General features: G+C 40.3%; 1 protein-coding gene across 3 annotated transcripts in view; it reads right to left on the reverse strand.

Moving 5' to 3' along the window:
* The window catches only part of ece2b (endothelin converting enzyme 2b), a 73,459-nt gene that overhangs the window by 21,136 nt on the left and 27,000 nt on the right, over positions 1–25,323 (reverse strand). For all 3 annotated transcript variants that reach the window (XM_006637833.3, XM_015361406.2, XM_015361405.2), the window contains exons 2-7: positions 23,037–23,123; positions 15,006–15,150; positions 14,495–14,710; positions 4,128–4,252; positions 3,020–3,166; positions 1,587–1,652 (exon numbers count right to left, since the gene is read on the reverse strand). In XM_006637833.3, coding sequence (XP_006637896.2) covers positions 1,587–1,652; positions 3,020–3,166; positions 4,128–4,252; positions 14,495–14,710; positions 15,006–15,150; positions 23,037–23,123 — 786 coding nt within the window. The remainder of the gene's footprint in view (positions 1–1,586; positions 1,653–3,019; positions 3,167–4,127; positions 4,253–14,494; positions 14,711–15,005; positions 15,151–23,036; positions 23,124–25,323) is intronic.

Here is a 25,323-nt window from a genome sequence, read left to right on the forward strand (position 1 = left end):
CCACATCCCAAGAGAACAGCGTGAATATGAATCCCAATGAACATGTACATATGGTAAATACACTCCTCTCTCGAGCATGTCCTTTTCTCATTGCCTCTGCTCAATGATACATCCTGTAGCAGGGAACCTGCAGACCACCCTGCGACACTATTCAGCGCCATACAGTTCCATCTGAAGGGAGCATGGATAATGGGTGATAGAACCGGTTTACTCTACACAGCAAAAGAACAGAGAATAATTGGTTAGCTCCTCCAAGTAAAATTTGGCTGTCTTCCATCTTTTCAGATCTGCTCAGGAATTCTATGACGAGATGGGATGTAAAACTGGGAATTCAAAATCAGCCCCTTAATATGGGAAACAAATGTGCTGACTGGATGCCCATTTTTTTTTAAGGAAAACTAATTATATGGTTAGTTTAAGCCAAGTCAAGGTACAAATGAAAAAATACATAAAGTATTAAATCTAAAATCCTCAAAGTTAACCTTTCAGTGGAAACAAGACACTGATTTAATCTTCATAAAACTGCAATAACATTCCTGTCTCCATTTCCAGTGAGGAAATAAAATAAATAACGAACCGTCTTTATATACTGGCATTCCTCATGAATTAAAAATAAGGTCTTTGGAATTGTTTGTTTCTGAGGAGCCTGCAGTTGGATGCGATCAGGGAATTTATCTGAACTCTCTCTTCAGTACCGCAGCCTGGGCAGTGCCAGGAGGAGCATTGTGGCTGCGTAGAGGCCTGCACTTCAAACCACTTCACACACATGCGCGCACGCACACTGCTGGCACAGGCAGGCAACCAGCACACTGCTCAGTGTGCCGGCTCCCAGGATCAGAGTGCACATTTACACAAGCATCACGTCAGAATCTGTGCATCTAGCAGTCTTCACATCAACACCCATTTGCAGGAGTGCTTGTTACAGTCAGGTGCGTGCACTCACAGTCACCGAACAGAGAGCGACAGCTTATAGCCTAAATAAGACTGTTCACTTAATGACTGGCTGTAATGAGCCTACCTGTCACGTACATCTCTGCTGCACATGCATTCAGGCACACAGACTCGGGCCGCCATTTCCCTGGCACCTCTGAACACCTGACCCGCACATCCCAAACGGGCAGGGGTGAGCCTGCTTTTCCAAATGACACAGGGCAGCTGAATGCCCTTGGGAGTGACACTGTAATAGTCTCATTTCACACTAGGGGACCAGTGAGACCTCCCATAATCATCCTGAATTCTTGTTCATCCAAGCATTGACACCCTGAATCTTAAATTAGTTAAGCTAACTCACTAGCACTTCTTTACTGACACTTTCTGTACTTCTCACTGATTCATCTTCTAGTATGTATAGTACAAACACTTGAAAAGTGGTGTCATTTCTCACAATGGAGAAATTATCTTGCTTGCATCATGCAACGTGTGTATTTGTTTCTGCAGCTGTGTAACTGCAGTATAACACCTCCACTGTAAAACATCAGCAATCAAACACCACTGTGCAAGATATCTAAAGTCTAAAAAAGTGGGGTGAAGTTCCAGGTTACAGGTGTCCAAGCACTTGTGCCCTTACACCCCCTCCCCCTCTGTACCTTCTCATTGGCCGTCTTGTTGAGGTAATAGTCTCGAGAGGGCAGGAACAGACCAGACTGGTCCACCTGAAACATAAGATAGAATCTTAGCAAATTCACTCACTGGTCAGGCACAAACCAAAGAGGAACCTCATTTTCACCTTGATTCTAAATGACAGTCTCTGTACTGCTGTACATGATTGAGTCACCCCTTAATAACTTTGTCCATCCATCAGTGGTGTAATCAGGGGTGGCACAGCATAGCTGATATGTTAATAGAGGCAATGAACACATTAGTTGTCTGTCCCATCTTAGAATTTCCTTTTTTTAACAAGTTCTATTAATACCCACAGAGACTGAACCCATTTTTATTGTACTGGGGACTGTGCCTCTCATAAGAGACAACATTTTGGAAGGTAATGAATCAGATTTTTGACATTCATGGCTAAAAGAGTAATCCTGAAACATGGGGTTGAGAGTTTCAATCATATAAAAATAGGTGGACAACTTGTATTCTTGCATCTGTTTTTAACTACGTTCAGGCAATTATTTTATTGCATTTTTAATTAATGGGATTGTCTTGGATTAAATACCATTAGGTGCAATAACTTCTCCAGTTCTCTCCACAACTCTGGAAGCAATTTTGCTTACTATGTTGTTCTAAGCACATTTTCCCAGAAGCAACTGATTTCCATAAAGTCTATTAATATTTATTATGCCCATGTTGTACATGTACACTGTAGCCATTATTTAATGTTAATCTCTGTTTTCAATTGAGATACTGGAGACCCAACAAAAAAAAATGCAAAACTACTTCTTTTTCCCAGTACAGAAAAAAATCATAAATTGCCATGTGCGATTGCCAGAAAACTCAGAAGTTCATATTAGAAAAAGTGCTGGCAATGGACTCTCTGCAATTACTGACTGCAGGTATTTGCCAAGAAAGACTGCCAATAACAGACTCCCCTTAAAGTCTAAATCAAGATTACCTCTAAATTGGGTTGGGGGACATACAAGAGAACAAACAAGAACATAGAACATGGGGAACATACAAGATTTCAAACCAGAGATGGTTTTACAACTTTCAGTTCACCCTGTTTGGATCTTTTTGATAATAAATTCATCCAGGTGGACAGACAAGCTGCAAAAAGGAGAAAAATCTAAAAAAATTGTTCAATTTTAATAATTTTGCAACAAAACAATAAAAAGGATTCATATTTTAAAACAGAAAAAAAGGTATTGAGATTAGAAAAAAAAGAAGATATTGGAAAGGTCTTCACTGTAATCTTTTATGCTCTCCCCTATAGAAAGAAATCGCACTGTGAAAGATAAGCTCTTCTTCTTCCTTATAGCACACAAAAGCAAGAATAAAAAAAACAGCCTAATAATGCAATAGTATTTTTTTAAACTTTGGTGGTCACATAATCTTTGACCCAGTAACCTGTGACCCTGACCTGAATGACATTGCTGTTGGAGTTCTTGGGGTCCACGCTGACACCAATAGTGAAGAAGGGCTGAGCTCTGTAGGGTCCTGAAACTGTCTTCAGAACCTCCATGAAATTGTCCTTCTCCCAGGATCCTGTGATGTTCCAGCCCCCTATCTGCAGAGACATGCACAGTTTCAATCTTCCTGGTGAGTGGTACTGTCCACATAAGGACATAACAGATTCCAACACCAATCTGAGGGTGCTTGAGTATTGCAATGTTTCCTAGGCATACACACTCCAGCAAATTGCAAACATATTATTCATTATTTTAAATGACATATCATCCATTCCTATTTTTTTACTTTTAATTCATATTGCATAAAGACATCAGTGATATTATCATAATATAAATCCTTATTTCACTTTTATTCAGCATGCTAGCTTTCTCACTGTGACAGTGAGCACAACAGACTTCTATCATCTACATTTAAAGTTCTGTTGCTTTACTAAAACAGCTGTGACAACCAATAATGGTAATGTGCAATTTGCTGGCATCAAATCTGCAATTTACCAGGTGTTTACAGACACGTGAGGGAGCTTGACAAGGCATAAAAAGTCCCAGCAGTTATATCACCCTGCAACTCACACATGGCAACCCCAGTGAAGCTAAGCTGGTTTGAGCCTGGCTAGTACATGGAGGTGGGGACTTCCTAGGAAAGCTAAGGTACTTCTGGAAAAAGTGTAAGTAGGACCAGTAGGGAGCCCTTATCCCGTGGTCTGTGTGGATTCTAATGCCCCAGTATAGTGATGCGGACATTATAGTGTGAAAAGGCGCCATTCCTTGGATGAGAAAACTTATGAACTGGCTTCATAAGTCTGTTTTCCTCCCCCCTGATAGCTCATGTATGGTGAGTGTACTGGCGCACTTCAGCTGCCATCTCCTCCTCCAGTTGAAGGCTGCACATTGCTAGAGAGGAGCCTCCTTTACGTGTAAAGCACTATGAGTGTAGTGTCCAGAAAATATATAAGTGTAAGGATTTATGATTAAAAAAAACATAACTGTGTCGACAGTCCAGCATTTGCGGACTGGAGTGGTACCACCTCTCTAACCTGCTCCACTGCCTGGCAGTCCTACCCTGTTGATGAGATCGATGAGTGGCTGGGCCCCCAGCTCTTCAATCTTCTGCTCATTCAGGCAGGACAGGTAGTAGTGCTGAGTCTTCCGCTCTGCCTCGCTGCTCGAGTTGAAGGTGGTGTTCTCTGCCATAGAAAACAGCACCAGACAGCACTCAATGGTCTTAAACCTCTTGCATGCATAGCTCAGGAAACAACACTCCCAGCACACAGCAGCTTGAGCCATTACAGATTTTATTAAGGAACAGACTGTTCTCTATCAGCCAACAACAAAGGGAGCCCAAAAGTCCATGCTCGTTAACTAAATCTGTTACATGGAACTGAAAATTAATGCACCTATTCCCTTCTCTGCATTGTCAGTACAATTCGCTCAAGGGTCAGCGTCTCACTAATCTGATGACAGGATAAAACAAGTTGAATTTAGTGTGTGGTTACTGCTTTATTTGGCCCACCGGCTCCTCTCCACTTCACTTGTGCTTTCTCCAAAATACTGAATAAATGAGATGAGAGACACTCATGAAATACACGTTTACAGTCTAAAACAAAGCTATTCCTTCAGAAAATAATGTGTTCATGGCCATGCGTGGGTTTCCGTGCTCGATCACAACAAGACAAACATGACAGCCTGGCATTTGCAACCTACCCATCAGCCCCTTCTCCATCAGAACCAACAAAGACCTGCAGCAGTCCTGCAAGGACACATTGCCTAGCAACCTAAGAACTGCAGGTTTAAAAAAGGAGCAAGCTGGACTGAGAGACGGGGCAGCGTGAGCTGCTGAGGCGGAAGGTGTGTAGCAATTTCTCCAGCTGCAAGAGGGGGGACAGCTCACTCCTCTGGAGGCAAAAAGAGTCTCCCCTGTCAGAAAGGATCACTGTGATAGAAAATAAAGCCTAAGGGTGAAGACCGTTCCACAGAGACAGAGAGCCAGGGTAAACAGCTTTGGCACTCTCACTGCAACCTCGCATCCGTTATAAAAAAAATTCTTAATCTGAATGATCTGAAGCAGCAAGGAAAATTTAGGAAATTAGGGTTAACTACGTAAAGAAAGTGCCAGGCGGATCACATGGAGAGGCCAAAATGTCCCTCCCCATGGCACAGCTTCTGTTCATTGCCTCTATTAACAAGTGCATTTAATACACTTCAAAAAAGCATAGGTGTCACAAAGTTAGTTACAGTTTTCAACAAATTGAATTGTGAAAGCTCAGTACCATGGTGAGATGAAATGTGGTAAACTTACAACTGGGACCATGGGGAATACGTTCCCACACAGACAACAGCTTCTCCAGCAGGCAGCACTGCTGTCTATGGTAATGTATTCCCCATGGGCCCATTTCTATGTTTAGCATACTCCTCAGTCGAAACGATGCAAAAAGCACACTTACTTTAGAAGCGCTATGTATTTCACCTAGAGTATACGAGCTGATTAATAAGTGAGAGCAAGTTTGGAAGTAGCCACTCCACACGGCTCTCTCAACTCCAGGTGACAGAGTGTCCCCGGCAGCTTCCCAGGTGCATACAGGCATACGGTGTTGTCATTAAGGACACCACTTTCCTCTAATTAGTACTGAACGTCCTGCACGGGGGGTGCGCTTGGAGCTCTGAGTCAAGACGTGCAAAACACAGCATTGGAGATTCCCAATTCAGTGGGTTGATCATTCTAATTTAAAAAAAACACAAAGCCTTGGAACAGTAAGCTAAAAGTCATCAAAGGATTTCAATAAGCCAAAAAGCCTCTCCGGCTTGTAACCTTTCTCTGATTCTTAAGTAGCACAGCAGAACTCCCTCTGTCCCCTAAACCAAGGAGACCATAATCAATAAACAGAAAAGTGGTTTCTGCTACCGAATTAACACCACCCAGCTCACCACGGAGCCCCAGAACAGAAGGAGGAAATATTTGCAATGAATTAATTAATGTGTCTCCTTGAAGGCTGACGCATTCAATTTTGTGCACTGAAACAGCCCAGGAAGGCAGCCTTCTTTTCTGGCTGATATTAAACAGATCCCACCTGCTCCTGATCTGCAACCAATTATTCCTTGGTGTTTAGCGTCAGTGCACCATTACAGAGGTTCTCCATTATCAATCTCCATTCTACGCCACATGGAGTCTGTCTCAGAAATTGCATTAGGGAATACAAGGTAAAAAAAAACCCAAAACGATACAATATATTGCAGCAAAACTAACCACCTTCCTGAATCTGTGCTTCTATTTATTTAAATGCTCATGGCACCCAATACTACAGAAGCCAGATTCAACATCTCCCTGATTGCAGATGTTAGATGCTAAACATCTGTTTAGCTTTCTAAATTCTCTAGGGCTCAAGCCTTCAATTGTCTGCACTGCAAAAAGTATTTTAAAAATGTACTTGGCAAGTTAGCCTCATAAGATGAAAATTTTCTTTTGATGAGAAGCCCACAGCTGGCCTAGAACATGTCGACAGTTACACACTGTCAAATTGGAGACATCCTGTACGTCATTAAACAGTTTTAAAGGGCTGCTGTACTACACCATAAAACCTTAAATAACACTAATCACTCTTATTCCTTATTAGAATTTATATATCATGCAATTCATTTGCTTTTTTGATATCTGGTGTTCAGCTGTTAAAAATTTAAGGAATTTAAAGGTTTGATCGCAAAAAGGTATTGTTCTCTTGAGAAACAAGGTTTTCTCATTCATGTCTATGGTTTGTCATTCTTGATTTTTGCCAGGCTTAACATTCAACAGGTTAAATCACCTCATAACCTGTGCCCTACTGTATATAAACTTTCTCTAATTTGGCAATTCAGTTCCTAAAGAGCTTTCAAAATCTCTCAGAACATGTGATCAATGTCCAAAATCCACACAACTGTTATAAAAACATATACAACTAAATATAATAAATCTCTTTGTATTCTCAGTATATGCAACATATCGGTGTATAGTATATAAGAGATGTCCTATTGAAAACTTATAACAGAATTACATTAAATAATGTAGTAGACCAGGGCTGGCCAACTGCAGTCTTCAAGAACCAGATTCCTGCAGGTTTTAAAGTTATATAGGTTTTTTTTTTATTTGAAACTGATTAAGTAATTAAGATTAGATATGGATTGAAAATGACTAGACACTTACATCTTAGTAAAAGCCTGTGAACTACAGAAACCTGAAGCAAATGAAGACTGGAGTTGACCATCCTTGCATTAGACTACAATGTGAATGCATTTTCTCAGGCTGAGAACTTACTCTCTCTTATGTCTTAGGAGAGTCTCTTATGACTCTCTTATATCTGAATCCACTGATATTAACTCATGGTTCTGGAGAGCATGTATCTTCTGATTTTCATTCCACCCTGGAGTCTTAACGACTCGTTTTGAAACAGATATTCACTTAATATCTGTCTGTAAGTCTACATGGACAGTATCTTGGTCTGTACATGATAAGGATTGTGAGGTTCCTATAAAAGGGCTTAGACTAGTAGTGAGCTTTACTGTCTTAATTGAAAATTCTGACCAATGAGCTTTTCTTTTAGCCTTCCCATGTCATGTTATTGTGACTGACAGCTGGAAGACAAAGGAGCTGCTTTTGTACTGCGAGCCAGCTAAACACTCACCCTAACCTAGAGGCCCTCTGCCAATTGTGTGATGCCACCAGGGCAAGGATACCCAGTGCTGCTCCTGAAGGGCCTGTCTGTCAACACATTTAAACTTAATGAGCTCATTATTGGCTTAAAGGGACCAGCTTAACAGACTCTCACAGCTCTTCAAGCACTGGTGCATTAAGACACCTGCAAAGAGTTTTTTGTGATGAAGAGACATTCAGTAACTCAGGAGAAGCTCAGTTTCTCTGCAAGAGCTGTGGCCAGTCAGCACATCAACAACTCAGTATTCAGCACGTGTCCACCACACACTGCCGACAGCCTAGCCTTCTGATGGTTGCTTGGCAACAGAAACATGTTTTTCTTTTACTCCTTTCTTTTCACTTGGCTGCAAGGAGTTTTCTCACCCTAACTGTAAGCCCACAGGACTACATGTGTGTGTCTGTGCATTCACAACTGTGTGCCTATCTGTGACTTTCTGTGCAATTAAGGGTTTATATCCAGATTAAGAGTCCCTCCCTGTCTGTGAAGCAACACTAGGTTTAATGTTTGAAGGCCACATGATTTATTAAACAAGGAGCATTTGTTTTTAAGAGACACTTTCTAGTCATCAGCAGGGGAATAATTACCAGCTCCTCCTCCCACAAGCTTTTAGAGATTTCTGCATTACTTCATGTGCTAGGACCTTAACACTGCTCTTCATCACAGTCTGCTCAAATGTCAGCCCTATGACTGTGGCTCTACAGCTTTTCCAGATGTGTGTATTTTAACGCACAAACACTCTTCCAGTACACAACGGTGTGCAAAAAATGTATGGCAGCAAAAATACATAGCCTGTATCTTACATGATGTTGAAGCTGGCTAGATTTGATTGGACAAATGATTTTTCGATACCACAGGAAAATGCAGCATCGACAGGATTTTTCAAAATAATATTACACAAAAGATCTGCGACACCCTTGTATCAGACAAGAGGTGCCAAAGCTTAAGATTACAACTGTATCTAATGAGCACTGCCAATATTAAAAACCAAAAGGCAACACCACAAAGAACAGTTTTAAAGCTTTAAAGTTTTAAAGTTTTGGACAAACTCCAAATTTCAAATAGCACTTGCTAGGCATAATTTAATTAAAAACCATTACAGTAATTTGTTTCTGTAGTAAATCTCACGATGCCAGAGTTATGGGACAGACTCATCTGTGCTGTGAGAGCCACTTTGCATTGGAAGGATTTTTGGGTCATGCTGAATTAACGGACTTAAGCTACTTTTCTTGCGACCCAATGATGAAGCTCTCCATCTCACTTGGCAGACTCATCCCTGCACAATCACATACACAGAGCCTTGCCTGCTTTGAAAAGTATCCCAGGGGACACCAAATCCCCTGTCCCAGATGGAATTCTTTACCTCCATTATTTACTTGCAACTACCTTGAGTTTCTGTTCTCAAAAGACAGCATTTCTCCACTTGGTTTTCCCCACAAATAATGTTTTGCTTTCTAGTTCCAGATGTTTGTTGGCACCAGGACTTAGTCTCAACAGTGATGAACAGATGTGAAACTGTGCCCTCCTGTGGTACCTTAGCCTGGTAACACTATTGAAGTAGACAGCATAACCAACAGGGGGCATTGTGGTTGCTGAAGAATTCCATTAGAACCTCCACAGGCAAAAGCAGAATAGTTGCACAAAACATCTGTTGATACAGACCTACTATTACATATTACCAAAGACCAGCACAATACTGCAGTTGTAAGCATTGCTGCCTTGCAGCCTTGGGGCCCTTGGTTAAATTCTGGACCTGGGGAGCTATTTGTGCAGAGTTTGTATGTTCTCCCTGCGTTGTCATTTGTTTCCTCTGGATGCTCCACTTTGCTCCCTCAGTCCAACAACATACTGGTAGCTGAATTGGTTTCTAGGTAAATTGGCCCGATTGTGTGTTTCTGTGTGTGTGCATGTGCCCTGTATTGGACTGGCATCCCATCCAGGGTGCCTTGCACCTGTTGCTTGCCCTTGGGTGGATGTAAAAGACAGGTGTATGATATTAAATAAAACTGCTTTAATATTAATTTGATTGTGAAAAATTTCAATAAATGATTTAAAGTCAGTCTGAAGAATAATCTTAAAGAATTCTAAATGTAAATATGTCTGTCATTTTAGAGGGAAAAATACATTTACTAACAGGGTTATAAGAACCCTTGTGGTATGCCCCTTAGTTGTTCTCTAGAGTGTCCTTTAAGTTTAAGGATTCCGCATGGAAAAGCTAAACACATGCTAATCAGTAAATGGAAAATAATTTAACTCACTTTCGACAGTCTTGGACCACTTACTGCATGTACAGATATAGAACTCCGCTCATTTGTTCTGGAAGCTTTTTAAAATAATTGCCAGAACAAGGTTTTTCTTGTGCTTGCTTGTCCAGTTCGGTAAATAAAGAGGTGAGGGTAAAGATGCTGTCTGGCACCAGGACAAGAGCCTGTTCCAGCCTCGGAGATGGTTAATGCAGTCATTTGGGAATCATTTAATTTAATATTTAATGGAGCGTGAGGCACAGGGACCTCCCAGGGCAATCTGTATTTATAGTCCTAGTGCTGCAGGTTGCAGTGCTCACAGCACAAGAAGGAGACTGCAGAACATAGACTGGAGCACAAATTGTCAACAGCAACAAAAACAGTCATCCATAGAAGCACATGCACATGCAGTGTACATAAATCCAGCTGTGAACACACAAAATATTTTGTCAACATCAGTTAAAAACAAATACATTTCCTTTTCTTCCCCATCTAAATAAATCTCATCCTCAGATATTTAATTACTTCCCCCATGGAATTACCGCAACCCCACAACTTTACTTGGCATTACTAAGTGTGTCCACCATAGTGCGTGTTGTCAGTCACAGGGTTAAACACTTCTTGGTCACACTTTCAGCTCACTGAGCCATGCAGCTCAAACACCTACTAAGTCTGCTGCAGCAGGTGATCTATCCCCTGATGTGAGGGATCTGAATACTCTTGGGAGCTCAGGGGGAAGAGACCACCGTGACAAACTTATTATATACTGGACTGTATGCACGGAGCGTCAGGTCATAGAACATCTGGGACGTAACTTGTTCCTCTGACATGCCTGCCTGCAGAGCCATTTATCTCACATGTTGAGAGCTCCGTAGCTCCCAACAGCAGAGCTACCACTGACTGGTGACGGGTATCTTTCACTCACGTCACTGGAAGTCAGAGGAGCTGTTGTTTGCTAGACAGACAAGAAAGTTGTGGTCGAATACCCCAGTTCCAAAGGCACTCTGCTAGTTGGCTACTGGCATGAAACAGGGTAGCACTAGTGACGTACTGTAACTGAAAAACTGAATGTGTAAGTTATTCATCACCTTGGCAGATTCTATATTTTAATTTGCCTCTGGGAAGACCTCTTGAAAATACAGGGGTGGTGGTGGTAGTGAGGTTTGGGTGATGGTTTATTTGAAATGGTGGCCCTGCCTCTGTGCTCTTTTACACCTCTCCCCAGCTGTCAAGAAAACGATTTCCTGTCAAATACTTGGCAAGATCACCTCTATTTCCTCTACAGTGACAAACAGCACTTATACTACAGTATGTCATTTAATAAAGTTAATTAAATCCAGTGTAAATGACTAATTTAAAAACTCAAACTTTCAATCAAAATAATAACTGCCAAGATTTTATCATGATTTACACTCTTAATTTCCCCAGTGAGGAGTCCAAGTGCCATGGAGCTCTGTGCGAAACACATATAACGCAGTCTGCTGAATACTTGATGCCTAACTTCAATGGAAAGCTTTATATCATTAAAGTTAAATGGAAAAACAATTTGTTGGATTTAATCAGCATGTAGATGCCATTGTCTGCATGCCTTTGGCTTTTTGCTGTAACCCATTTCCATTCTTCTCACACAAAGTACAAAGTGTCGCTTCATAGTGCAGTACGGTGGCCACTGTCCTGAGCTAAGTCATGTTCAGCACATAATCAATATCTATAAGAGTGCAATCTGTAAAGCACACCACTGAAAATATATGTAAAACGGGTTCAAAACAGGTATAACACAAAGACAGTTGAGCTGCACAGATTTCTGTGGCAGACAAATGGATGGTAACAAACGTTGTTGCATTTTCACATTCTAAATATCTTTTAGACATCTGTGTCTTTGCAGCAGTTGAGGGTACAGGAGAAAAAAATGAGCAGTCTGCAAAGTACATCAGTGGCTAGGATGTCTGCTTAAGCCTGAGTAATGAAAGACATGTCTAAGGAAGAGTATAAGACAGGAACTCTGGACCCTTATTCAACTTGATTTCCAGTCTGTAGTAAATATATATTTTCTCTGTCGATAAGAAAGAGAAATAAATACTGCAAAAGGATATACTATTTGTAAGGACCCATGTGTTAAATAAATAAAAAACAATTAGTAAATTTCCTAGAAGCTATATGACAAAACTGAAGACTTTTGTTTTTAGCTTCCCAGCCAGTTAAGATAACTTAAGGCCTCAGTCTCAACCTGTCAGAATGCTTTTGTAAAAGATTGTGGCCTAACAAATATTTGCTCATTTAATGGAAAAGATGAAACATGCTTTATCTTAATTAATCAACAAGGGGAACTGAGATTCTTCTGCATGAACTATAGAACTGGTCCAGCACTTCTGGCTTTAGGTGGAATCGTAACCAAACCAAGGTTTTTGTACTTGACTGTAGCTGGCTGAGAACTCAGCAGTGTCATCAGTGAGAGCTGCAGTGGTCCTCCAAATAATGCCCAAGTACTGCAGTTAACAGGTGCTCAGGCAGGTACATCACCTGTGCCCACATTATGTCTGGCACGTTATGCATCTTATTCCTATATGCCAGAAGACCAGACTTTTTTTCATCTCCATATTCCACTTGACAGGCAATGTGTTCTATCTGTGTGGTACTGTACATAGTGTGATGGGTTCATATGCCCTGGCTCGTAATGTTGTATTTACATGTCCAGGCTGGTATGTAAACTAGTTCATCCTGCAGTCAAGCTACTGTGTGTGTATTTTGACCCATAAGAAGGCCATAGGCAGTTATGGTGATGATTACTATAGAAAACCACTGTGCAGTGTGATTCATGGCAGGGAAGTGAGCCCTCCAGCTCAGGTGAGAAATTCCTCTCTTGGCTGCCCGGGAGGCTCCTCGGGAGTCCAGGAGGTTGTGGGGGGGGCGGGAGCCAGCTGTGCAAACACCTGGCATGTCTCATCTTTTCAGCTGCTACAGATTTTTTAGGCCCCTCAAGAATTCATCATGCCAAACTTCACAACCTCCACAATGAGTCAAAAGATTTGTGCTCCTATATAAGCAGTAGCTTAAGGAAGAAAGCAGTAGACAGCAGAAACACATAAACCTATCTTGATTATTTTCAAAAGACCGATCTCTTACTTACTTTGGGATTTATACAGGGAATGAACAAATACTGAGCAATTCAATAGTATGTTGTACTAGGAAAAATGATTCTTATATATTGCTTCTACATTATGAATTAAAATACAGCAAAACTACAGTTGACTTCACTGCTGCCATCTACGTTTGCATATCCGGTCTTAGATCTTTACTCCCAGGAAGACACAGGGTTTCCTGGTTACCATTTCAATCTAATTCCCAGACTCTTAACTACACCAAATATTGCCTTAATTCGTCAAGAATAATATGATCTTTAGCCACCAGCTTAAGACGCTTATAAAGCTGCAGGACACAGGATTGGATGGACTACAGCAGCAGGTTATCACATTATAGTAGGCTGTATTCTTCCTCCAGTACATCTCACATTGCTTTTAGCTGTACATATTGCTCATCAGATCACTGTACAGAATTATGCGGCCGCTGTCTGCTGCCTAGGCACTGTCCAGTAGCTAAGCACACAATGTGTCATAGATTGTGAGATTCAAGTTTCGCCTTATACAGTAGGAAATCAACATGATCAATGAGATACTATACTATGGCAAATAGGGAAACTAATAGGGAACACAAGCTGGGTATATGCCATTGTGAGACAGGTTAGTTTCACACTACTGATGATGTGTTGTTGCAATAGTAATTCTGCTTGGCTGAATTGGCACATGTGCAAAGCTGCCATCTGTAGGATTATGCCTGTACACCTCTAAGCCAAAATCCCCCCTAAACAGTTCTGAACAGTTCTGAATCTTGCTTAGATGTGTAAAAAAAGTGTATGCCACAGAGACATCTACATTGGACAAAGCATTTCGTGCTTTCAAACAGCACCCTGTATGATCACAACTTCACATCATTTCAATCAAGAGGTTAAACTTTGTTTTAAGAAGAATAAATCACTGATGACATACATGACACGTATCTGTTTTTACATCATATTAAAATATGCATGTTGGAGTGAAGAGAAATGCCCTCATTAATCTTATGGTGTTATGTAGTACATACTGTCCCTGCATATTTACAGCACAGTTGTGATAACATGCTGTATACATTTTTGCTTAACTATACCACCTCTGTACGTCCAGATCTGGGCTCGTCAGACTGAAGTCCACTGAAATGGCCCCTTGTGTACTCAAACCTGGACAAAGACACTCGTCCCACATTTACACTCAAAGTGCTACCAAGCTAGTTAGGAGACAGATTCCTGTGGCCTACTGATACCAGCACATAGCAAGTCACTACACCAACAGCCACCAAAGGACAAACTGTACAGATTCTCTCCGTCATGGCAAGATGAAGCAGCACTACGCTTGGGCTATAAATGGAACCTCCCGGGTCAGAATGACCGGCGGCCAGTCCATTCAGGTCCACTTACCCAGCAGGTGCTTGAGCACTGCCTGGTTCTGGTCCCAGATGCTGTTGAAGGTGCTCCAGCGTGATCGCCCATCAGGCAGTGGGTTCTTCCTCACCCAGCCCCCACAAGCATACTGGTAGAAGTCCTGGCAGGGGTCGACACTGCGGTCCAGGGCCTCCACGATCTTACTGCCTACTGTGATGCAGGCCTCCGTCAGGCACAGTGTGCGGGCAGGGTCTAGGGCACAGCAGGCAACAATCAATTCAGGCCATTTGTGTCGAGGTCAGTGTACGAGTGCTTCAGCCCATGACTCTTGGAATGCACCTGTCAGCTTACAGGTATGTGAATGCCTGGCTCTACAGTCCTTGTGCCCGAGTATGTGCGCGAGTCTTTGGGCCCCTTATCCGCGCCTACTATGTTTTTGAGTGTATGTGCCACTGCACCTGAGAATCTGTACAGAAATGTCTCGATTTGTTTGTCTCAGCGTGTGTCAGTCTTTGTATCTCTATCGGTCTGTGCAAGTGTGTTGTACCTGTGCTGTAGCGCACCCCCAGGGTCACAGCACATCCGAAAAGTGCCAAGAGGGACAGCAGCAGCAGCCCAGACAGCAACATCTCCAGGTAGGTGCGTCTCCCCAGGGGGCCCAGAAACTGGACTCCAGGTTTCTGGAAACCCACCTACACAACAGCACACCAGAGCAGAGGGAAGAGGTGAGGAGCCGTAGGGGAAGCTGAGGGTATACAGGCATGGAGAAGATTTGAATATCTGAAGCAAGGATAGAGAACCCCGTTGCCTCTTTAGCGGCATGAAGTATCAAACATCTGTTCGCTCCCAACTTGAACACAACAGAACTCCTACAGCCACTAGCAGCCTGCTGTTCAACAAATACAAACAAAAAATAAAAACCGTGGAAAAAAAGATTCCTTAATTAACACTCCACGGGCATGATGATGTGTTCAATGTATTCCTTTCAATGATTACTCTCTGTCAACATTTTCTTGAATAAACTCCTAATATCAAGTTTTTGAGAAAACCTATTTATTTGAACCTTTGTAGACGATTCTGGTTTCTACTAACGCAATGCGTTGTAGTGTACGGTATATACGTCCTTAACAATACAATTCAGGAAATAATCTCAGCAGTTATCTTATACTTTTTTCTGTAGTGTTACCAAAGATAAACCCAGGCACACTTCGCGTAAAAACAGTTACAGACAAAACTAAAAACCAATTCACTTAAAAATAGCACAATTTAAGCGATTTAAGCGATATATTCTAGCATGTCTGTGCACTTGGGAGTTAGCAAGCAGCGACTGAAAAAGTGATTTTACGTTGGTTTTTCAATTCTTATTTATAATTTATAAAAATACAATATTCAAGTGATGAAGTTAAAATAACGATTCGCTCTGCATTACTACTGAAAGAAATTCCATTTTAAACCGATAGATATTTTATAATTAAAATGCAGTTCTTTTGCTACAGTGAAGAAGGCTCCAGTAATTCGCGATCAAAAATTGTCTTCGCTCATCATTTATAAGTATGTCCCCACAATCTTATGGGATGCAAAAAAAATGTACAGTACAGTATTAAATGTGCTTGCCTTCATCGTCCTTCACTTTAATGAGTAAGCTGCAAAGCCAAACACATTTCAGTAATGGGTTTGAACTAGAACGCCCGAAGCTAGATGTCTCCAAGCGCAAAGGTTTCTGGTAAATTTACTCAGGTGTTAGTAGTTCCTATTCTTCTGTGACTCTCTTAAAGCATCTATTCACTGCATGTTCTGCATTATTTTACATGAAACTAAATATGTAACCCCTTGTAATGTGTTCACTCCTGTATGTAATGTTAACTAATATTCACACTATTGTGTATTAATGTCATGTTGGTGTTTCAATGAGAAGTGGGTCTTTTTTCATCCTTGAGGGGATCTAAGGGCAAAGCTCAGTGCCTCTGTTGATCTGGTGGGAAATTATTTTAAAAAAATTGATATACGGATAAAGGTACTATCCAACATTGCCATAGGTACAATAGTTCTGTTCCAGTGGCAGCATGGTGACAGTGGTCGGTATTGTTGTCTTGCAATGCTGTGGCCCTGGATACAAATCTGGACCTAGGGTAGTATCTGTGTGTAGTTTGTTCTCACCATGTTAGCGTGGGTTTCCTCCTAGTGCTCCAGCTTCCTCCTGCTGTCCTAAGACATACTGGCAAGTTTATTCACAAAAATTTGCCACGGTGTGAGTGTGTGTGCATCTGTCCTGCGATGGACTGGCGTCCGACCCAGGGTGTATCCTGCCTTACTCCCATTGCTTGCCGGGCTGGGCTCCGGCTCCCCCGCAACCCTGTAATGGATAGGGTGTTTGGAAAATGGATGGATGGAAGTTCAGTTCCAGGTGTCAGCCATCCGGATTATCACAGCTGCTCTGAAAGTCTGAAAAAACTAATTTCCCAGGCTTGACAAAAAATTGTACCCTCTATATAAATGTATTGGAAAACAATAGTGCATATGTGTCAAGAAAAACAAATTCATGTTTAACTTTAAATGCTAAAATAGAAATAGCATTTTCTGTGTTCTTGGGAATATTTAAATAGATTTCAGCGTTGCCATAAGCCAGCGATAAGTATATTGTTTTCTTATTCATTGCGTTCAGTAGACAGATTTTCCATGGCAACTGCTCCACTCTCTGCTAGCCAATCATCGGCACTGATTTTCATCTCCACAAACCACATACATCTCACTGAAGATATAATGTATATGCTGCACAAAGAATGCATTCACACCACCATTATTACTGTGTTGTGAATATTGAATACAATTGTGTTCTATCCATTGGACCGATTCACACTTAGATAGAGAGAGAGCAGACAGAACAGTGATAGTGTGAAAAAGCCACAGAAGACGGAAGGTGAGTTAGGTCAGACATCTGGTAACTTCAAGAAGGAAATATTTGTGCTAGAATGAACTCCTTGTTTGTTTTTGTCATACAGACTTCTCAATCATAATGACGAAATGTCGGAACTCTTTTTAAAAAATATTTCTATAACATATTTTGAATTCAGAAAGCTGTTAATGTATATCTTCTAATGTCAAAATAATGCCGTATTTACATATTAGACTCTAAAAATGCTCTCTGGGGAAGTGCGTCTCTGGATCAGTCTAGAATTTTTTTTCCCATTTTCACTTACTACAAGCCTTTTCACTTACAGTTACAAGCCTTACTAGGAATAAGCATATTTCTGGTCATTAGTTACTGAGAAGATGGAGTTCCCTATAAAATCGCTGGGGCTGTGACTCTACAAAACCAGGAGTGCAAGGGCTGCTCTAATTTTATCAGTCCTTCAATGCTCGCCAGTTCCTGCTGGATACCAAGTATCCCATGATAGGTGATCAACTCCAGTACTAGATTTGTGTACAACTAGCATGCGTAGCAGTTTCTGATTAATATGATAATTAACTTTGACATTTTAACAATTGGTTGCACAGTATAAAGGACGTGTACTGTAATGGACTGACAGATCCACATGGATGTGAATTATAGAGCTGCCAGTTGCTGTCACCACTTCCATTAAAGCTTACAGAGTAAAGATGGTATCTAACACCTTCTCTTTGGAGGGGGGTTGTAACCTGTTAGTTCATGGGGTAGATTAAACCATCCTAAGCAAGGAAAGATAGCAAAGCAAATTAGGATTATTAACAACCGATGCATAATATATCAAATCTGTAACTAGAAATAAGGAAAAATAAATAAATGAATTCATTTCTATAATAAGAATTGCTCATCTTTATTTCATTTGGAATCTGACAGATCTCTGTTTCTCTGCATTGCAAGGCACTGACTATAATTACACAACAGCATCATTGTAGCAACTTTTTACAGTCTAATATCCACAATCAGTTTGCAAGAAGCTTTACATATCCTGGAATTTACAATTAATTGTACAGATGTATTTATCTAGAGAGTTTTTATATTTTCTGCATGACTTTGTAGTTGATTTAAAATGAGCATTTACACAGTTCAAGACATAATACCTACACACTCTCATCAGATGTGCAAAGATTTCATACAAAACAAGTATAGCCTCAGAGATCAAGATTATACTGTACACCCAAGATGCGCAACTCTAACTTATGAAGTTGTTCCTTCAGGAATAATAATTAAATTATTACTAAAAACAGTCATAATAAGTCTTAAAAAATAATAGATCATTACTGTAATGCATTCTTTTCTTGTGGATCTGCAGTCTATGGTACTGTAACAAGGATTACTGCAGATCTCTATGAGAAAATACAAATTTAATAATGACATACACTGTAGGTAATGGAAAGAAAATCAGTCTGTCCTATGATAAATAAGTAAATAACCTAATCCTTTGCACCCCTTCATTACTTATAGCCTCATTTTCCCTTTTCAAACATTTGCACTGAAGAATTGAGAAAATAAAGTAGGAAGAAATGCAAGGAACATGTTAATTCAGATATGCATACCAGGAGATCTATATGCTGATTGGCTGCTAACAGACCACAACACAATTAAGTGTGCACTCAGCAAAACTGTGAAAGACTACGACAGAGAGATTGAGGAAGAGTGCACTAAAAACCCACATGAAACCTGCAAAAAACAAAGCTCTGAAGAACGGTCAAAAAAGTTCAATATCTGCAATGTCAAGAGATTTATTACCAACAGCACCATGAAACAAATGACTACTGGGAACAAATACACAACTCCAAGACAGGGAAGGTATTGTATTTCTTTTTTTTATAAAGGAGACATAAAATAAAGAGACCAACCATCCCTTTAATTAGATACATATGGCCAAACTATATAGTGTTTTACCTACTGTATTTGATTGTACATTTTCAATTTTTTTCCATTATCTTATGATAATTTGCACATTATCTGTGAATTGAAAATAAAGCAAGAGGACGGGTTAAAGTAAATATTGATAATGGGTTATTTGTCAAAAGGATTTTGCTTTGTCAGTCACTCATTACTAAAGAGACTACTGTGTAACATTTGTGCCTTTCATAAAAAATGAAGAATGCTTAGAATGCTTTTTCTTTGTCACCTAGCACTTTTTGCTTCTCCTAACACTGACTAAATAATAAAACCTTAAATAATATGCAGTATAATAACTGAGTTTGGGGATTTGCATTGTTCATATTTACATACAATTCAATTACGGTAATCACCTTATTGTACATATAGGATTGTTGTATTGGCTGTTTAACTACTGGACATAAAAGATTAAAAGATCTGTTATTTTTCGTATTTTCATGCATCTGCCTTGGATTATGCATGTAATTTATGTTATTTTAGAAGTAATCACTATGTAGTTGGTGGTTTTATGGTTAAGCTACAAAAAATACCAAAGTAATAAAAAAACAAAAGCTTCACCTGTTTCTAATGATTCATAAAGTATTTTCTTAACCCCTGCAAAACTAGATGACAGAATTTTTTAACCTAGAATTTTAAGATATAAAGGCTCAAGCTTTGTAAAGCTATAGTGACCCGGGAAATAAGTGTAGACTCTAGATTTTCATTGGGATCAAATTGTTTTTGTGTCTATGTATTTCTACTAAATTAATATTAAATACCCATCCATTTTCTAACCACTTTATCCAATATAGGGTCACAGGGGATCCAGAGCCTATCTTGACATCTATCTTAACAGGCTCGAGGCAGGATACATCCTGGACTGGACACCAGTCCATCACAGGGCACACATATACAAACAAATACACACTCTCACACCAGTGCCAGTTTTTCCAGAAGCCAATGAACTCACCAATACGTCTTTGGACTGTAGGAGAAAGCTGGTGCACCCGGACAAAACCCATACAAACACAGGGAAACATACTGTAAACCCCATGAAACCCCAGGAATTTAACCCAGGGTCCCAGCACTGCAAGGCAGTAATGTTAAATATTAATGGAGATTTCTCGTATCTCTCATGAATCAACAAATTCCTGTCTGGTTCTTATGTGGGGAAAGAATATCATCATACATGTAAAATTATGGTCTTACAGTCTGAATCTTAAACATAACATTGCAGTAAAGGAAAAAGGATTTGTACATGTGATTCTTGTCTTACAAACAAGATGGCTACCCATTATTTGGTTTTAGCTTTCATGGGCCATAGCATAGGAGCAAATTCTCTCCTACGATATGATACAATACACTTTATTAATCCCCAAGGGGGAAATTAATTTACCCCTTGGGGATTAATATCACCAATTAATTAATTGGGAAGTAGCTCATAGTCATAAAATATCATAAAAACACTACACAGACATATAACACAGTACATTGACACAGTTGATCAATTGTGCACTATTCTTAACACAAGAACTGTAAAAAACAGTAAAAGTCCAAGATATAAAATCTCAAAAAAGCTTTGGAGCTATTCAGTGCACAGATGACTGAGTACAAAGGATCTAAACCACTTATCCTATACAGGTTATCTTGGAAAATCTGCATCCCATCATCAGTGTATGCGCTAAACCACAAGTTCTACCAAGATATCACAGCATGTATTCTGGCTGAAGCTACAGATGAAGTGCTTGTAAACAGGATATCGTACTGCACACAATACCCACTATACCTTCGGAGCTACAGTTAGCACCATCAGTTTGGAAACGGGCTGTCTATGGCTTTTATTTAAAAATGTACCCGCAAGATAGAATGAGTCTGTGTTCACAAGAGGTACTTTTGTGTTCTTACTCACGTTTGTGGCCACCAATGGGTGAAGACCATTCATGTGTCAAGAACAGCCTTGGGTGTATTGCAAGATTTTCTGTGAATTGTGATATTGTGTGGCCCTTCCAGCTCACTAGCCCCTATAAACACAAAAAAACTGAAACCCAGTCTCCAAACAACTTTGATGATGTTTTGGTTTTATCACCTCACATTTATATTTTAAATGATGCCTCATTGTCGAGCAACTGGCTGTGCAGAACATAGAGTTCACACACAAAATGGAGGATTGGATCAGCAGGAAGTCAGACTGGTTCCTTTTCCAAGGGATGGTCAACTAGCCAAAAAATGGATAATTAACATGGGCACTGATGTTGATCCGATCAACAAGTAAAATATATATGAAGTTATAAAGTAGGAACCTTCGCTTGGTCTACTGCTTGTGCTATAATGCAACAGGAAAAAATCAAGAAATCAACACAGTAAAACTGAAGAATATATTTTAGAATTATTTGTGCATGTTAAAAATTTGAAATTATATCCTCTGCTGTTTGAATAAGCACAATACAGCAAGCAATCAATAATGTAATGTATTCTAGTAACTCTTATCCTAACTCTGAAAAAATGATTAAATAATCTTCTGATATATTTTTGCAAAGGAACAGGTAAACATAAAATATTATGTATAATTGCAATAATATTTTTGTTAAACGCGTATAAATGCAATAATTGTTTTTCTCCGTGGCTCTAATAAGCTTCCAAAGATTTTCACAGAATCTCAAAACTAAATAAGCTGAGGAAGGACATGGTCTGCAAGATGCAGAAAAAAACTGTAAGAGACTTAATTAAGATGTGTGATGCGTAAGTGCAAAAATAAAATCAAACACCATTTCAGGAAAAAAAAAATGGTTTTGTAAAGGTTTGTTAGATGTGTGAAGAGCATCATAATAAAACCAAAGAACCATTTAGGAAAATCTATTGCCTTTTTACCATCTGTATTGTCACTGATTTTTTTTATTCTTAACATTTTGTGCTGAGTAAATATTGCATGGAAATATGGAATTTCTGTTACTTTTACAAATATTAAAATTGTACAACTAGTCTGAATAAATGTTATTCTGCTAGTCTTTATGGTAATATTAACGAAGCACTTTTTGCTGATAAAGACAATCTGTAGCTGATATTTCAACTTTACAAATAAAATACCACATAGGATCTTATACTATGTACAAAACAAAGGATCATATAGAACTGCTAAAATATGCTACTACTCTATATAACATATAATATTTTTGTAACTTTTGGCATTTTGGATGTAAACTGTAAAATTATTGCCCTTGAAAAATTACATTTGTCCTTGAATTTACATTACACTACAGGAATTCAGTTTTGTTCTTTGTTCATTTACTGTTTTCTACTTCTCTCGAAACTGTACTCTACACAGAGTGGAAATACGAACTGAAACCAATACTGTGGGATTGAAAAGAAGATGTCATCTGGTTTATAAAAATGCATTTTCATTTCAATGTCACAAGTTTTTCAGGGCGCTGCAGTTTTTAAAGGGGCTTCCTATAAATATATCAAATTGTCTTTTAGTTGATAGTACTACATGAATACACTTGCAGTCATACAAAAATGTAAAAAAGCAATTCTATCCCATAACTCTCATGATAGTTTTGTTCTGAAGTCAAAAGCTGATCCGTCCACTAAGAAGCTCTGTAAGAAAGTCCTAATATCCTCAGAAGCTGTAGAATTTTCATACCTTCTTCATTCTAGTTATAGTGTTTTTACTTATGGATATGGCTGGGGGAGCTGTCACTGTTACACTATTACAGCTAGTGGAGGAATGGCTGCCTTTCCTTGCCCACTGACCTCAACGCAGTCCGGTGAAACTGCTCCATCCACAGGAACGTCGGTCGCCTCGTCGTCTTCGAAAGTGGCGCGCTGGTAATTCGGCATCTGCAGAGGGGACAACAACAGACAGCATCTCAGTACAGGGAAGAGCTGAGGCGCGTTTGGCCGAAGAAGAAGAAGAAGGAGCCGAAGGAGGACAAGAAGCGAGTCAGAGGGGAGAGGAGAAAGGAGACTGGGCTCCTCGTCCTCTTGAGGATGGTCCAAGAGACATGAAGAACATGAGGAGGAACCAATGACGGAGAAAAGAGTTCCCAGCCTAGAGAAGGAGGGGTAGAGAGGAGGAGAAAGAGGAGTGTAAGAAAGAAGAAAGTCACACTTTAACATAACGATGCGTGTGGTTGGATCCCACTAGAGCCCACACAGTATCAGATCTGCTCTGTCCCTTGGACGAGTGGGATTGGCACACCCTTGAGAGCCCAGGGGAGTCATTTCCACTGGAAGAGGCTCTCAACACACTCTGAGCCCTGTCAAACTACAGAGGAGCTGGAAGTCACAGTTCAGAAATTAATGCAGCAGATTAGGCAGCACATGGTGCTGGAGCTGCAAAACACAGCTAGAGAGCTTGTTAAAGCACACCAGAGACTGAGGTACACTGGCGTGGAGGGTTAATTCATCCCTACTGCATATGACAGGTCGTGGACAAGGTCAAAGTCTTCATTTCTCCAGAGACAGGACTGGAAGTCTGGAGATCAAGAAGAGAGGCATCGATGATGAAACATCAGGGACAGCTAACTTGAGTTCCATGTCCTGACAGCACTATGCATACAGCATTCACTCTATCTCACTGACACTCCTGGTCACGTGTCCCTGTGACAGAAGAGGGAGCTGCTTGCCAGGCCCTCTCTCTCTGCGTCTTTAAAGACTGCTAATGCCAGCTAATCTCCCCACATCTCCTCATCAAAGTGCATCTGCTGCCTGTGCTGTGGCTCCCCTGCCAAGCCTGTCAATAGCGCCCAAGTGTCAAATTGGAGATCTTCACTTCATTTTCAATCCAATGGCTGTCACGCCTCTCATCTGCTCTTAGGCAGTGAGGAAAGCTGAGCCTTGTTAAGAAGATTTATTTTTTTTCTACTTTGATACACATGCAACCAGAAATACAAGAACAACTGGAAATTTCTCAGCCTGTTAGAAAAAGGAAGTATCGCTCACTTTTGCCAGAATGTTTCATAGCCCGTATTGGCCACACTCAAACAGTCCAGTCACAGTAGTCTGATCTGTTCTGACTGGTCCTTGTGCAACAGATCATGTTACTTTTCAATGGTACATGGTAATGAGAAATTTCATTGAACTCAAGAAGGCTGCTTTCTTGAATCTATCACCTTTCTGTTTTTCCAGTTTTTCCGTTTTCCAGAACTAAAAAACCTGCTGTTTCCTTCTCTAAGTCCTTTCTGATACATACAGTAGCTACTATCAGAAAATATCATAGATGCAGAAATTATCAAGTATCATAGATACATAGACATACCTGCTATAGTCTGTCTGCCTCGCACACACGGTTCTCCCCCACTCTTTCACACACTCCTTGCCTTTCACTTTCTCTCACATACAATATGCAGTATTTCTCAGCAGTTAACAGGTTCTTTAGTCAGCATTATTCAAAAGCCCCCCTTGGTCTGGCCTGGGAATTTCACCCCTTGGAATAAATATAAAGGAATGCAAATATCCACTCAAGACAGATCCTGTCCCTCAGGAATAACAGAGTCCGAGAGCTCTGTGATGGGAGTTGTGTGGGTCTCCAGGGAAAGACTGGCATGCCATTACTGGAAATAAAAACAACAAAACTGCTTTCTAAGATGTTTGAACTGAAACTGAAGAGTTTCTATCTGCAGTTCAGACGCCAGGCTTGAGGGTTGCTGTATAAAAACTGAGACCTGAAGCCAATGCTTTGAGGCAAGGAGCATTGTCAGCCTGGTCTCCCAAGTGCCTAGGTGGGGTGGGGTGGTTCTAGGTACTGTATACAGAAAAATTGGCTCGGCAGCAGCAGATATGTGCTGTTCCCCCTTTAAATACTGACTACTGACTACTCGTACTAAACAGAAATGGAGAAGGCTCAAAGAGAGCAGGAGCCTGCTCTCTCTCTGTAAGGGCCCCAATTTCATACATTCTGTTTTGTCTATTCTTTTCCAGAATCCACAATGAAACACAAACCAGAGGATATAACTGGAAACAATTGGGAAGTGCTTTTAAAACTGTGAGCCGGAGGTGCTTTTTTCCAGAAAGGTTAAACAAATTTTGAACTTCCAGG

Source organism: Lepisosteus oculatus, chromosome 13, assembly GCF_040954835.1.
Source record: "Lepisosteus oculatus isolate fLepOcu1 chromosome 13, fLepOcu1.hap2, whole genome shotgun sequence".
Classification (NCBI taxonomy): domain Eukaryota; kingdom Metazoa; phylum Chordata; class Actinopteri; order Semionotiformes; family Lepisosteidae; genus Lepisosteus; species Lepisosteus oculatus.